This window comes from Alligator sinensis, unplaced genomic scaffold, assembly GCF_000455745.1.
Source record: "Alligator sinensis unplaced genomic scaffold, ASM45574v1 scaffold32_2, whole genome shotgun sequence".
Classification (NCBI taxonomy): domain Eukaryota; kingdom Metazoa; phylum Chordata; order Crocodylia; family Alligatoridae; genus Alligator; species Alligator sinensis.
In genome coordinates, this window is record NW_005842670.1 from 90,892 (window position 1) to 106,557 (window position 15,666).

General features: G+C 38.6%; 1 protein-coding gene across 1 annotated transcript in view; it reads right to left on the minus strand.

Moving 5' to 3' along the window:
* LOC102371934 (vitellogenin-2-like) overlaps nt 1–15,666 on the minus strand; it is a 31,320-nt gene continuing 15,654 nt past the window's right edge. Inside the window, exons 17-37 of the mRNA XM_025215747.1 lie at nt 14,891–15,010; nt 14,616–14,805; nt 13,482–13,566; nt 13,171–13,356; nt 12,521–12,665; nt 12,163–12,388; nt 11,891–12,075; nt 11,045–11,505; nt 10,776–10,878; nt 10,334–10,384; nt 8,774–8,866; nt 7,107–7,319; nt 6,875–7,017; nt 6,213–6,351; nt 5,439–5,574; nt 4,709–4,892; nt 4,246–4,340; nt 3,634–3,731; nt 2,632–2,791; nt 997–1,158; nt 1–308 (exon numbers count right to left, since the gene is read on the minus strand). Coding sequence (XP_025071532.1) covers nt 196–308; nt 997–1,158; nt 2,632–2,791; nt 3,634–3,731; nt 4,246–4,340; nt 4,709–4,892; nt 5,439–5,574; nt 6,213–6,351; nt 6,875–7,017; nt 7,107–7,319; nt 8,774–8,866; nt 10,334–10,384; nt 10,776–10,878; nt 11,045–11,505; nt 11,891–12,075; nt 12,163–12,388; nt 12,521–12,665; nt 13,171–13,356; nt 13,482–13,566; nt 14,616–14,805; nt 14,891–15,010 — 3,288 coding nt within the window. The 3' untranslated portion in view covers nt 1–195. The remainder of the gene's footprint in view (nt 309–996; nt 1,159–2,631; nt 2,792–3,633; nt 3,732–4,245; nt 4,341–4,708; nt 4,893–5,438; nt 5,575–6,212; nt 6,352–6,874; nt 7,018–7,106; nt 7,320–8,773; nt 8,867–10,333; nt 10,385–10,775; nt 10,879–11,044; nt 11,506–11,890; nt 12,076–12,162; nt 12,389–12,520; nt 12,666–13,170; nt 13,357–13,481; nt 13,567–14,615; nt 14,806–14,890; nt 15,011–15,666) is intronic.

Consider the following 15,666-nt stretch of genomic DNA (forward strand, 5'->3'; position numbering starts at 1 on the left):
CAGATATGAATTTTCAGAACAGTTTTACAGTGATAATGTTGAACATTTCTTTAGATCAGCTTTCTTTAAGAAGATTCAGTAGGACTTTAAACACTTAAATTAACAACTCTATGCTTGCCTAGGATGAATTTTCTGGCGTCATAGAATAAAAATAAACACTCAAACTTTTGCATATGCTGAAATGTAGCCTTATAACTAACAGTGAAGGTCCCTGCATGAACATGCGGTATGGGCTTCAACTACCTCCTCTGTATCCTCAGACTTCTGGTCAAGCTTCATCTGTCCTTCAAGCAGGTTGGAAACTGAATCTTGAAATTAAGTAAAAAGGATGATAAACAGAATTAGAGAGAGAGTCATTTTATATGCATCAGACCGTATTCACTAATACACTGCACCTGACTTCTCGTTGTCATACACATTTCCTCTAAGTGGAAGGTAAAGTAGGCATCACAAGAAACCCAAATCCAATCAATCAACAATTAAAAATGCCCAATGTTTATAATTTTCACTTACAATACTTCAGTTTAAATCAATTAAGTTTTTTTAGCAATGTCAAATTAAAAACTAAAAGAAAACTACCCTGTACATCCCAATATTTCTGAAATCTCACTTGCTATTTTGAAGGCCAGTTTATACCTGCTCCATCACTGACAAAACACTAATAATTTCAGTGGAAGCAGTACTGGGTCCAGAGACAGAAACTGATAAAAACTAGATGACATGGAATACCCACTTAGCTATGTGTTTTAAATGCAATTCCCATGAAGAATTTTATAAAACCAAATCAGCATTTTGTCTTCCACTAAAGAAAGTCTCAGACAGTCTGTATTAGAAATTAAGGGCCCTGCTTGCTAAAGTACTGACACACTTGTGTAACTTCAAGCATACAAGAAGTCCTACTGAAATCAACGCTTACGTCTGAGACCAAGTTGAATCACAATCTACAGTGCTGAATATTAGGAAAGTTTCTATACCTTAGGTTTCTTGTTGACTTACCAGCTGGGACACAATGGAAGCCAACTGTGACTGGGGTAGTCTCAGTTGGTGTGCACCCTTTCACACATTGCAGCACATGCTCAGTTGAATAGCATTTTGAGTCCTCTCCCTCAAGTCTAATTGTTTTTTCAAGTTTCACAAGTGAACGCTGTAGTTTACAAGCTGCAAAAAAAGAAAAAATACTTGTGTAAAACAATCAAAATTTCTTCAAACTTCCCACTTGATAGTGATATTTCACAAATACCAAATGAACTGGCCCACCTAAGACTATAGTTAAATCATATGTAAATCAATATCACTGACTACTTTCTTTTGCTTTAGTAAATCTGATGTGCATATGGATATAGGAAGCTGATTTCAGATGGAATTTTGAGTTACTTTGATGAATATGAAGAAATGCAACTGGATATCATTCTTAATTAACATTAAAAGGGATAAATTGGCTCACTGAGTTAGTGTAAAACCTGAGTTTAACAGACAACAGAGCCCAGTCTTCAGTAGAAAAAAAAATCAGGTTGTGCCTAAATACAATAATCAATACAGAATGGTACAAATATCCTGGTCATTCTAATTAAATGCGGCTGCTTATGTTTGAATCTATGTATAAAGATACACTCCCTGTTGCTTAATCAGATAGGTTTGATTTACAGTGATCAAAATAGTCTGTTATTGGACCTCAACCTAGTCCTGACTCTCCGTAAGTGTATGTTAAATAGAAGTCTTATAGTGGGTAATTAGAGTGTCAAATCTTCATTACAAAGGCAAATAAGAACATAAGGAAGAGAAAGTTAGTAAGCAAATAAAAGTTGCCTATTCCTTACATTTCAATGATGGGATGATATGATTACAGTATATGTAGCACATTATGTGCGCGCGCGCGCACACACACACACACACACTCTGAGTGCATTACTTATGCTGGCACATCAGTCTGACAGGACTAAATTTCTAGGGCCATAATTCACCAAAACACTTTACTCAGGTGCTTAAAATAAAAAAAGTTGCTTGTCACACTGCTTATGGGCTTAAAGTTAATAAAGCTAGTATAAATCATGCCTTGACAGAGACTGAAGATATATCTCATTGATCCAAAACATTTAATTGTTACTAATTGTGATTAACATTGGTTGGAAAAGCATTAATGAAATACTGATATTTCCACTAGAAGATACAGATTTGTTGAAACTGAAACAGCTTGTGGGAATTTGTCAACTTCAACAAAATATTCAGTGGAAATGTTTTGAAAAAAATGAAATAGGGCATTTTATTTCTTCTTTCATTTTGCCTGCCTTCATTTGTTTTGGTTCTGATATTTTTCTCTTGTTTCAGCTTCTAATTTTTTGTAACTTTTTAAATTTAATGATCTTGATATGAATAGCATTGGTATTGATATTATTGATGCCAATATTGTATATGGTTCAATTATCTAAACAAAACACATCTGTGAGGCCTATTTAACGTTTCTGTATCAAAATATTATGGAAGCTTTAGTCTTCAAAATTATTTTGAAATGTCAGTTTCTTGTAACAATTTGGGACACATTCTTTTTTAAAATCTCAGAACTTCCTGCAAGATAGAAATTCAATTTTCTGACCAACTCTAGTAAATAGCACAATATATTTATTGGATACATACTGCCAGCACAACGGTCTTCTGACAGAATCCAGGAGTGAGCAAAGCTCACTGAATCTTTAGCTATGGATCCACTTGGTGTCCGATATTCCTCTTCATTCTCTGCATCATATTTTCCACAAATACCGCATATTTTTCCAGCCATCCATAAAGCAATTTGAACCTTTGTTAAAAAGAACACAAATGTTAATTCAAGTTCATATTTAAGAGATAATGTCAATAGAATAGAACTTTGTTAGAGTGGTTTCCTGATATAAATTCAGGGGGAAATGAAATGCAATGTAAAGTCATGATATTTATTTCTAAAGACCATGATATGTATTCATTTTCTTTAATAATAATTTTCCCATCATTTTCAAGGCATCTTACATAGTTTGGTACACTATGCCCCTTTAGAAAAATCCCTGTCTAGTTTATTGATTAATGCTTAATTTTTTGTCTGATGGATGTTTTTATAATAGTTAAATTAGCAACTCCTAGACAGGACCATTTAGACAGCTTTTCTATTAGAATTTATAAAATATAATGTGCTTCTGCACACACACACACACACACACACACACACACACATATAGATAAATATAGAACAAGGATCCAATTTTCTGGTATTCAGGTTTCTGACTTCTCTTTGTAACTATGCTACCACCTGTGAGACTTCTGGTACTGACTGATGTCTGTGAAGCATTTTAATATTATTAGATTAGAACTATTATATTAAGAACAGGATGCTATGCTAACTAGAGGTTTTTTATCTTGATTTTGAAGTTAGCTTTGCTAACTAAGACACTTACACCTATGCAAACGTCCCATTTATTTTGACTAAGTGTGATTTCTGTATTCTGAGGGCAAGCTTGGTGACTTCATCAATAAATGACTTTATTTAGCTACAATAATCTTGTAATACGATTGGTCAGTACAGATTCTAATTTGTCAAATTGTGGAATTTTATAAACTTTCCACGGTATTTTGTAAACATAAAATCACTAACAGAGGAGAGATACATACCTTGAATTCATGTCCATCAAAATATAATTTATCAATGCCATAGTCTGGGGCTACAAGTGATATTCCTTCCTCCTCACTGTTGACTGTTACAGAAGCACCTGTAATAAAGAAATACAAGTGAACTTTCTTCAAAGAAGGAAGTTATAAAATATACCAGAATTTTATAATGATGTAAAAATGCTTTGTTCATCTTTATTTTTTTTTCTGTTAGAGAAACAAAATACACTATAAAATAGCTTAGTGTTTGCATGTATGGAAGGTAGGAGTCAGTATGAACTAAAAGTACACACCATCTTAACTCAATAATCCTAATAGTCATATTGTCTTCATTCATTTGTTACTATTTATTTCTCGGAAAAATAATGAAGCCTTTTAATAGTTAATCTAATTCCCATATATTTTTGTAGCTATTTAAAGCCCTGTGTTTATAAATGCTGCTATGCAAAGATGTATTCTGAAATCTTCACTGGTCCTAAGTGTGAAAATAAAAGAATTAACTTCATGCAATGTCATGGCTAAGCTAATGGAAATACCTCTATTGACGTATTTCTCTTCTCCTCTGTTTCCCAACACAATTTAAAAATGGAATAAAATGTGCGTGGTATCACCTACCAGAGTCAGTTGTATATGAGATGTTTGCTACCGGGGTTTCAACACCATTGACCCTGAGTTTGATAAGCCCACTTTCAGGATACATGTCCATTTCACTTTTAAAAGAAAGAGAATTAATTTATATCCTATTCTGATCATGTCCATGAACACTCTGTATACAAAACATGGTCTCTCACTAAACAGCACTGATTGTTTGCATTATCATATGCTTCAATATTTCATCATTATAAACACATCCCAGATACTTATAATATATACCTATATTATACATACTTTGATATAGGCTAATATTATACTCGATTTTCCTATGTATGTTATTCAGTATAAATGTGAGGTAATTACGGGAAACACTCATGCAACTTGGGTTTCAGATTCATCTATGTAATGTTTCCACCTAAGCCTCTCTTACATCTGGATGAGACAGTAGCTTTACATTATCAACATCAGGCCAAGAATTACTTACTGATGACCAAGCTTGATATTCATTTCTTTCAGGTCAGACTCTTCTGGGTTCTTTATCATCACCAGGAATTTCAGTTCTGGGCTACAATCCTGAGCCAAGATGTGATAGCAGTTTGTAGGCATTGAGTAGTTAAATTCAACTCCATTGAAAGTTGTGATGTTGTCGTCAGAAACTGAACAATGAGCTGGTAAAAAAAAGTCCCAAAACAAGTGAATATTTTCCTTTCCATAAGGGAGATCTATTTTAATGCCATGTCTTATTTTAAAATCCATAATGCAATATGAGTGAGGCAATACATATTTTTCTATAGGGATATTGAGTTTTCAGTACCCACTATCTCCATTATAGGTATGAAAAAAATATAGCCTCGCACCTTAGCAAAAATTAGATTTTTGGCAATTAAAAGGCTATCTGGTCAGATTTTCCAAAAATAGATTCAAAGCTGGGTCCTGTATTTCCATGGAAGTCTATCTTGACTTCAGCCAATCTACTGGATCTGAAACAATAGCATCATGCACTTTAATGTGAGTAGTTCTTTGGAAAGTTTTAAATTATGGGATTTCTTTAGAATATACAGTGGATTCCCTCCAACTTGAAAGGATTTAACATTGCTGTGGAGGCTTAGTTATTTCTTAATGAGAGAAAAATAATCCCATGTAAATCTCAGAAAACATGAATTAGCAAGCAAGATTGTTGCAGCTCCCGCCTCAGAAACTGATTAACTGCTGACCTTTAAGAGTCTCAAGGATTGCAAATGGTGCTGCAGCAAACACATTCCAGGAAGGAGACTGCACTTCTGAAGATGGTATGCTTGGACCGAGAGGGAGGGGCACTGGGAGCCTGACTGCTCTGTCATAAATGATTATCTGAAAAGGAATAAGAAAACGAACTAAAAACAGAGTTGGGAGAGTTATTGACAGTAAATAAGCTATTGGTTATTTCAGTCTCTTTCTCTCTACATTATTTGTAGACAGGCTGCAAAACAATTTCTGTGAAAATAATTCAGCCTATCCACCGCCCATTAGCTACTCACTGTGACTACTGCTTTTACTATGCGCTTACGATATGCAGTCACTATTCAACTAAGATATAAGAGATTATTTCTGCTTTCTGAATGGATTACTTCCAAAATCAGAAGGAATTTCTAAGATGGCTGGCCAAACACTTTTGGAGCAATTACACATGCAAAATATATTTAGCATGAATATTCATAGAAATTTATTTTCTGTGAACAAAATGTCACTCTATGAATATTCTTGGAAAGCAAATAAAAGGGTCACAAATAACCATAGATCAGTTCAATGGTCTACTCCTCAACTAATTTTTTCAAATCTTTTTTTTTTTTTTTTTTTTTTTTTTTTTTTGGGTTTGGCCTAGTTTTTTTTTTTTTTTTTTTTTTTTTTTTTTTTGCAGAGTTGGCCTAGGTCTAATTTAAGAGTCAATATCTAGCCAAGCGTTCTGTCAGGTGAGCTACGTGATTGCAAGGATTATACTTTATATTTACGTCAGGCAATTTGATGACAACATCACAAGTCCTTGGAGAAGTTAGAGCCACAGTCATCTTGGCCTGTTGAGAAGGATTTTTGTCTGTTTTTTCTGAGAAACCTAACATATATGCAGTTCCTGGGATGAATGTGTAAAACCTTAAAAAGGAAAAAACACAGGTCAGTTGGAAGGTCTACAAAGACTACAGATAGTCAGATATTCCCTATGGCAGGAAGCACATGATGCAGGCAGCTGACAATTCTTCTGGCAGAGCTGACCTATTAATTAGAGCACAGCTAATGAACACAGCTCAGATGCCTTCCACACATGCACTCAGCCTCAGGTTAGCAGACACCGGGGTTGGAGAGATATAGATAGGGACAGGGATGCAAAGGGTATGTCCATACTATGCTGTTACGTCAGTGTTAGCCACCACATGGTCCTTTAGGGGACGCTGACAACTAGTCTGTAAATGAGAACCATCCACAGGCTGCTCTAACCTGCATCAGAGCCCAGGGCAGTGTAAAGTCATCTGGAATAGCAGTAATGCCAAATGGGATCCCTGACAAGTTCCAACCTTGCCCCCTGCTTTACTGAACAATATCTCTATGGAGCACAGAATCTGGTCTTAAACACTGCAGAAGCTGTACAATATAATACTGGAGATGACTGGCAACTTACCATTGTGCAATTGCCTTGACTCTTGAAGGAACTTTAGGCCACTCCAGTTTCATCTGTACAGCTGGGTGATCAGCAAACCGACCAGTTACAATCTCTGTAGAAATTTTGTAGTCCCGACAATCCTTGCCCCATTTCAGATAAGCCTATGAGGAAGAGAAAAGCAAACATTTTTTTTAGGCACACTGAAGATTGTTTGGGTATGTATGTAGCTGTGTAACATTTTGAGACTTACTGCTGCTTTGTGAGAACTGATGACTGAAGCATCAGCACAGAGTTTCCATCTGCCTGATTCTGTGATGTTTGACACAAATACTTGTATCCTGGGTCTGCTGGAGTACCAATCTGAGTACAGCACAAGCTGGAAGCCTGCCAGCTTTTTATCATTTTGGACAGCACGAAGAATAACAGCCAGTACTGGTGATGTTTTGTCTCCCAAGAATTTAAGCTAAAAAAAAAAAAGGGGGCAGAAAAATATGCCACGTTATTATTAAGAAATCATTATAGAAACATTAACTTCATTTAAGATTTAAATGTATGTAAGTATATGTATTTGTGTGTGTGCACATGTACACGTGTGTATGTAACATGAATAGGTACATGCATCTACACACAGACACACACTGTATTCATACACACACACACGCGCGCGCGCAATGAGCAAAACCGGTCATTCTTTGCTAAAACCCCATTTGTTATCAATGGCAGTTCTAACAGAGTGAGGATTGAGTAAGGGCTGTAGGATTTAGAACACAGAATTAGAATAAGTTTGTTTTCTTGTAAATGGACAGGGGGAAAGATCTCTGGCTATGTTAAATGAGTATATGTTATAAATATTATCTATTGGTAATATTCAGCACTGGGCTTTGGAGCCCAGCTGTTTCTGTGTTTCTCTCTGTCTTTCCATTTCTTATTTTAGAAGGCTGTTGCAAGCTTTTGGGGTACAGGGACCACTTTCTTGTTTTTTGTTTGATGAGCACCTAGTCCAATGAGATCCTGGTCCTAGGTGCTGCCACAAAACAAATACCAATATTAACCTCAGCAGATTAATCCTAATAAACGGTAATAATCAATGCTGTATTTAAGTAGCCCCAAGCCATTATTTAAAACATTAGTAAATAATGTGCAGGTTATTTTGAGATGATCTACTGCAAATGACTATAAAGCCATAAGGCATACATTCAAATTACATGAGGCACAAGGAACTGAGGGGCTTCTAGCAAATTACATGTTAGATTAAAGGATTTATGCCACAGTCCACCTCCAACACCTCTGGAAGAGCCCACAGTTGGAAGGCTGCACCTCAGGCATGCACAAGTTCTCTGATGTTGCTCCAGGCACAGAGATCATGATCCATCTTTTTGCTACTCAAAGGATATAGGAACAAATAGTCCCAAGGCCTGGACCAGTGATTCTCAACCAGGGTGATGCCAGATCTTCTGATGGGAGATGAGAGACATGGGGAGATAAGAAGATAAACTATGAGATAAGCACCGTCTCAGACTTCTCTCAGCCTGGATGATTCCCCATCCTTACTGCCAGGCTCCTCTGAAAGGAAGCAAGCACTGTAATCTATAAATTAGTTTTTGAAACTGGGTGCCACTCAATTCCCAAAAGCTATGGATGGGAGCATTGAGTTTAGTGAAGAATTCCTCAAGTCCAGTGCAGGGTGCTTCAAATCTCTGGCTTAGACTGTAAAAAGAGACTCTTTGACATCTGTGCAATGTAAGGGAAGGAAGGTTTCTTGCACAAAAATCTTCACCCTGGCCCTGTCATTATACTAACTCGTTCACTCTATTTTTCCTTTCCCATTATACCAGCTGTGCAATAATTGCAAATCCATACAACTCTGCCAGTCTCAGGTATCCATACACTGTGTTTCTAGAAGACTAAGAGACTGACCTGGGAAGCTGCTTTGGAGGTGTCTTCCATTGTAGAAGAACTGGAAGAGCTGCTGTTGCTAGTGCTGCCACCTGGAATGGTCTTCTTCGGGTACTGCAAATAGGAAAACAAACCATCCCGAACAGAGCAATTGAATAAAGTTTTTCTAAATGACCCTGTAAAATACCCTCTGTAACAATCTTCTATTGATTTCCAGGAGGTTCTAATTAAGTATTTATTGTCAATAAACTTTTATCCCAAGACTGAGTGGCTGAATTATTTCAAGATATTTCAGTTTTTTGTGATTTTTTTTGTATATAGCCTGCCAATCCTTGATTGCCCAAGTAGATTTTACTCACCTAAACAAACCAAAAATCTCATGTTTGTAGATTTTAATGGTGTTATTGCATGCCTAAGTTATTCACGTGCCAAGGCTTTTCAGATTTAGGTTCTAAATAAAATTTATTTTTGCTTTCTCTTTTTGAGGACGTTTACACAGTGCATTCGGATTCAGATAGTGCCTCTGCTTTAATGGCTGTGATCATGGCAAAGAATTAAAACACCAAAAACAACTGCAACACAACAACGTCTCCACTTAATGTGGGAGCAGCACTGACCTCATACAGGGCTGTCCAACTTCTGAGTGGCTGAAAGCCACAGTACCCCCAGCTACACACTGATGGTACACACACCCCTGGGTCACGTGTTGCACCATGTGAACTCCCCCACTGTACTGCATGGACTCCTGGATGGGTGACTGCATCATGCTGCCCCTCCCTCAGCCACTCTGGCCCCCTGCCTTGCAATGTAATACACCAGCTCAGACACCACACGAGGTCCCTCCAAGCTCTCCAGCCATGGGATCCCTCAACTCCATAGGGTGCACCCAGGGGTGAGGCCATGCATCAGAAGCAGGAGTCCATGGGACTCTGGCAACAGCAGCAAAAGTGAAGGAGGCGTGAAATGGGGAGTGGCGCACAGAAGCCGAGGGGCTGCACATTAACCCCTCAGGGGCCACAGGCCACCTGTCAGATAGCCCTGATGTACATTTCTTTTTGGGAATTTGGAACTTGATCTCATAACACACCCATTTCTAATTAACTCATGTTACCTTCCTGCTAGCGTCTGTGTGTGTGCGCGCGTGCGTGTGTCTTGATACACGAGGTCCCTAGGATACATCTTTTTCTAGATGTTTATCATGCTTTATTTATCAGGTTAAAGCTATTGCTAGTGTAAATTGTCAACAGCTGTCAAGGGCACCTTTGTCAGGCCTGTCACATTATGTGAACTTTTGATGGCAGATACTTCACATGAGATTAGTGTAGCCTTGCACCTTGCCCTCCACTCCAGTAGAGTTCTGCACCCATTTTACACAGGCAGAAATGACTTCATGAGATGCAAGGCACGGGAGAATATGGCCCTTTATCCTTCTATTTCTTTTTGTGGAATACAGTTATATATGTAGGCTCTATAAACACTGTAAGAAAAGGGCAGTCATTTCTATACAAAGTCCATTGGGTTTTTGCTCTGCCTGTGCTGGGGCAAATCCCATCACCAAATCCATAAGCAGAGAATACTTACCTTCTGCCAGCGTGCCGACTTGAAGCGATACTGATAGATCTCTGGAAGCCCCTTTGTGGGGAGGGAGGAAAGTCAGAAGCAGGACATTTTAAAAGCCTTATACTTCAAAAACAACAGTGGAAATAAATATTTCAGGAACATAATTTCAGCAATTCCATGCCTACTAGATATTACTGGTAAACCAGCAAAATGTGGTTGCCCAGGTGGTCTTTAACAAGTGTTCAAAGTAGTGGAACCTCTGGAGGGACTTTAAAGTGGTGGCTGCGTATTGAAGATGGGCCCTTACTGCAGATTAGGCAGTATCTTACCACTGTGTTCTGTTGTATTAATTCCTAATTTTCTGATTTTCAATGCAAAGCCACCTGACATTAGTAATGGAAGTCACACTCATCACCACCACCACCACCACCACCCCTTCTATTGTCTCTCGTGAGCTCATTACCTGAACTTTAGAATCCCTGCTCTCACTGCTGCTGCTGCTGTCGCTGCTGCTGCTGCTGCCGCCGGCGCCGCCTCCTCCGCTCGCGACAAAGGGGTTTTCAACCCTAAAGCTTCCAAAGATACATTTTTTTAAGTACTCCTTTTTTTTTTTCATAATACACATACAGATATAAAAACACAAGATAAGCCATCACACACCATGAGAAACATCGTATGTCCAACACAACCCAACATCTTTACTTCTTGCTGTCAATTCCTTTATAAAATGACAGGCTCTGTGGCAGTTCTGTTTGGGTATCTTTGCTGCTGCTGCTGCTGCTGCTACTGCTGCTGCTGCTATCTTTGCTGCTGCTGCTACTGCTGCTGCTATCTTTGCTGCTGCTGCTGCTCTTACTGTTTGGACTCTTAGTACCTTGTCTTGATAGATGCCTGCTGCCAGGTGACCCTGTCACACCACTGCTGCTGCTGCTGCTGCTATCACTGCTGTCTTGGCTGCTGGTGGCACTACTGCTTTTTCTTCTTTTTGCATCTTTGTTCTTTGATTGCCAGGCTGTGCCACCCTCCTCTTTATTTTTGATCTTCTCACCAGCAGCAGAAGAGGAAGAAGAAGTGGCAGAGGAGGGGGAAGAGGATGAAAGAGATCTGTGCTTAGCGCTGGTTTCTGCCTGGAGGTCTGTGGTCTGGATCTTTTGTTTCTTCTGCTTCTTATGGCGGTGAGTTCTATTTCCAACCTGAAAGGAGAGTTTCAAGAATGATGCTAATGAGGGGGTACTTCACAAGAAACCCTTTCTATGTCTTACTTGGTAAATTCTCATTGGATTCCAAGCTACTCTATTGTCCTTTTGTTTCAGGGAAATGCAACTTTATTGTGCGAATACCAAACAACATGCAGAGGGACAGAAAAACCATGCCTGTTTCTTTCAGCTACAATTCATGTCTCTGCAGCAGGCCAGGACCAGCGCTGTGCACCACTTACATTCCACTCAGGCCCTGGATAACTGCTTACTGATTTCTCATTTGAAACCATATGGACCTAACTAAACCTGTCCTTGATTATCCATGCTAATTTTCTGTAACATATTTTAAAACCACTGCTTCTGAGTGAAAATCAATTACCCTGAACACACTTTCAATTCCTAGGATCTTCTTCAGCTTAGCTTGAATCTCATCATCCGGAGATAAGTCCTCCTCCTCCTCCTCCTCCTCAGACTCTGGTGTTACCAACTGGATTACTTTGGAAGCTGCTCTGGATCCTGCCTGAATCTCTAGCTGGATTCTGTCAATGGCAGCATCTGTACGGACTAGACACCAGACACGTGCATTAGGGGATATAATGCCTCAGCTGTACCAAGAAGGAGAGAGAGAAAATTATGCGTTCTATACAGTACCTGGTTTCATAACAAGTTGGCCATTATGTACTCCAATAAATTTGTACAGATATGTATTTTTCATGAAAGTGGCATCTCGTGTTTTTCTGTAAAAGCAGAGCTGGCAACCAAAACGAGACATCTTGATGCAAATGGCTTGTGCACGTGTTCTTCTTCCTGTACTGTGGTGAAGATCCTCTTCAGAACCATAGAAATATTTCTTAGATGGGATATCAGATACACCTCTCTGCTGCATTGAACACATGCATATCAGTACACAAGAAGAATTTTCACAGGCAAGCAGCACAAATATAGCCACATTTACTGTATGTAAATATCTATATCTATAGATATAGATATCTAAAAAAGAATTAGTTACCGTCCAGGAGGCTTCTTTTGAAGTTCTTTCTGATGATTTGAACGGCTCCTCCAAGATATTTTTTACAGCATTTTCAGGAAGAACTGGTATCTTCTTTTCTGCACCTGGTTCTCCTATATTTCTTGATACAGCAAAAGCTTCATGTCTGTCGGAATATTCATGAGATAATGTTTGAAAATGGCATAAAAGATCTTTTGGATTAACTAGACCATGTGCCTGTACTGATCCGTAAAATAGAATTGTGCAGTTTTGAACACCAGAACAACAGACAACTAAATAGAAATGTATTTTTAAGTCAAAGAAGAAAATCATTCAATTCCTATTCAAACATCAATTATTTGTGTTACTGTAGGTTGGAGTAAAGACCATAGATAAAACCTGAGAGGCTTCTGAGTATCCAAATAGGAATCAAGCTTCTAAATGGTTTCGACACTCTTTATTTTTTGTAAATGTTATGCCATGTTACAACCCCTCCTTCCCCCTAAATGTGTTATATTGCATAACTGGATGTTTAAGGTGGATGTTCATAAAGAGCTGCAATATAACTCTGAGTTACACGTATCCAAAATCATGAGAGACAATTGTATTGCTTAGTATTTTAGAAGGTTCCACAATGCTATAGAAATAATTTTAAGGAAATATAACCGTACCTGCCAGTTATTATCTCAGTCTCCTCACGGCATGGAGTTGTTTCAAACTTAAAATTTTTCTCTTTCATGTCCAACGTGGCATCAAATTTCACTGGAGCTCTTGCTTGCAATTTGGCCTGAATTTCAATAGCCGATTGGAAATACTCTGTATTGGTTCCCATCACTGCCACTGCTTGAGCATATAAACTGAAACAGAGTGAAGTAGCCATATATAAGCAAGCAGGTAGCACATATCTTTAAGAAATAGCATTTCTTTTTCACAAAGGCCTCCACAGAGCTCAAAGCCATAAAAAGCTAAACAGCTTCCTTACCTGGGGGTGATATCAGCACGGATTTGCACGCTAGATTCAGTCCACTGTGAAGGCCTAAAATCACCAGGGGACATCTTTACATTGACTATGAAAGACAGGAAATATTAAAAGATAAATAAATGAGAGATCTGAGAACAGACAAAAGTTCTTATGACAGATTATTAATAAAAATAAAACCATGGTAAAGACATGCTCTGAATGAAAAACTGGCTATTTAAAAAGACATTAAAACTTCTTATGAACAGCTACTCCTCATACAGGAATTAATAGTTGGCAACCAGAGGGATATATGTCCTAGGACTTAGCTTAATTAATATCTTTATCCATGATCTGGCAAGGAAGCAGTGAGAAAGTTGGTGATTGCTAAATCACTTCAATGTGTAGAAACCATGTAAAATTGTAAGTATGTGGCAGGTTGATAATCATAAGCTGATGCACACTGCTAGAAGATAGGTTCTGATTCTAGCCTCAGAAGCAGCTCCCTCAAAGTCACTAGACTTAGAACTGTATGTAACCAGTGTAAAATGGATAAGCCCAAGGATTTATCTACCGTGAATTTAGATTATTAAGATTATTTAGAAAGAAACAATATTATTTATTAAGAAAATTAATATTATTTAGCCCCAAGAAGAAAAGCATAATGGGGTTGGTGGTGAGGACAGACTCATCCTAAACATTTAAATTTAGTGTTACCCAAATATCTGGTTCTTTTACACTTTTTCATCATCCAGAACAAGACAGACCAGTCATTCAATGATGAGAACACCAACCAAGTTCATAACAAAAGGAAACATCTTCTCAGCTACTGTGTAACCACACCTGGTGAAATTCATTGTGGCAGCATAGGAGATAGTTAAGTAACAGTGTCTAATTTAAAACTCCCTTGCATAATTTTATAGTCATTAACAGCCATTTTCCCCAGGCCACATTCAAACATGGCCTGCCCTAAAATGGAACTATGTCTATTTCTCAATCCTTTAATACCACTGATAACTGCATCTGACAGTGGGACAATCTTCAATATCTGTCTTGCTAAACAGGCAATAAATCCTGTTCATGCCTGCTCAGTCTCTACTTATATACCTTTCCCCTTGCTCTGATCCCATATAGCAACTCTTATAAAGCAAAGCTCACCATTTACTGCAGCACGTGCCAGGGCAGTACTATATAAGGCATATTCCAAAGGTAGACCGACACTAGTAGGAATAATGTGTCGAATTTCTCCTGAGAACACTGGCTGAGTCCATTGGCCTGCAATGCCATTTCGGATTTGTTGAATTATTTTCTTCACCACTGCTTGCCTATCTGTTGGTTCCCTAAGAGTCTAGAACGGAACAGATACAACACAGGTTAGGAAAAAGTAGACAATCTCTTTACATATTTCAGACAAAACTAGGGTTTGCTGATACCTTTGCAGCCTGCTCCAGGAGATTCTTATTGATGTTAGTAAAGGCCAACTCTTGTCCAAATAATTTTACGTAGGCTGATAATAAAGGGTTTTCTGGAGGCAGCTCCTTCCATCCCAGCAGCTAGGACACAAAGAAACAGTCACTGAATATAATACTTTGCAAACAAACCCTACAACGGGCAACAAGTTCCTACTGACTAAACCATATTTGGCCATTTTCTGTACTACAGTGTGGCTTTTCAGAGTTCCACACAATTCAAATGTCCACATGTGGCTTCCTATAGTGCTGTGTATGCTGATAGGGTAATATTCAGTCTGGTGCATAGGTCATCTCCTCACCCTCTGCATCATCCACATTTAAGATAACAGTAACAAGGCAACCTTTATCTGGAGAACGAGGAGCTCTTTTTGAAAGCAAAGCTAGTGTAAGGAGGGAAAGCAGAACTGGGGAGACCAAGCAGGAGCTGGACACCACCTGTGTGCTATGGAGCCCAATTCTAAAAGTGCCCCTTGTGCAGCCATATACATGGTGTTTGGGAAACAAGGCCACAATGCAAGGCTGCTGAAACTACTCCATACATTACAGGAGAATCCGTCCCCTCCTATTCATCCCTCTGTGGATCTCATTACTGAAGACGCTTAGGCTGACTGCAGAAGTTAATCTACCTGTCAAGGGAGTGTTTAACTGGCCCTGAGCCCCTTACTAAGCCTCAGGGGCAGAGCTAGAGGAGGTCCTGGGGGGCTACAGTCACCCCAAGATTCACCTTAGCCCCCCCC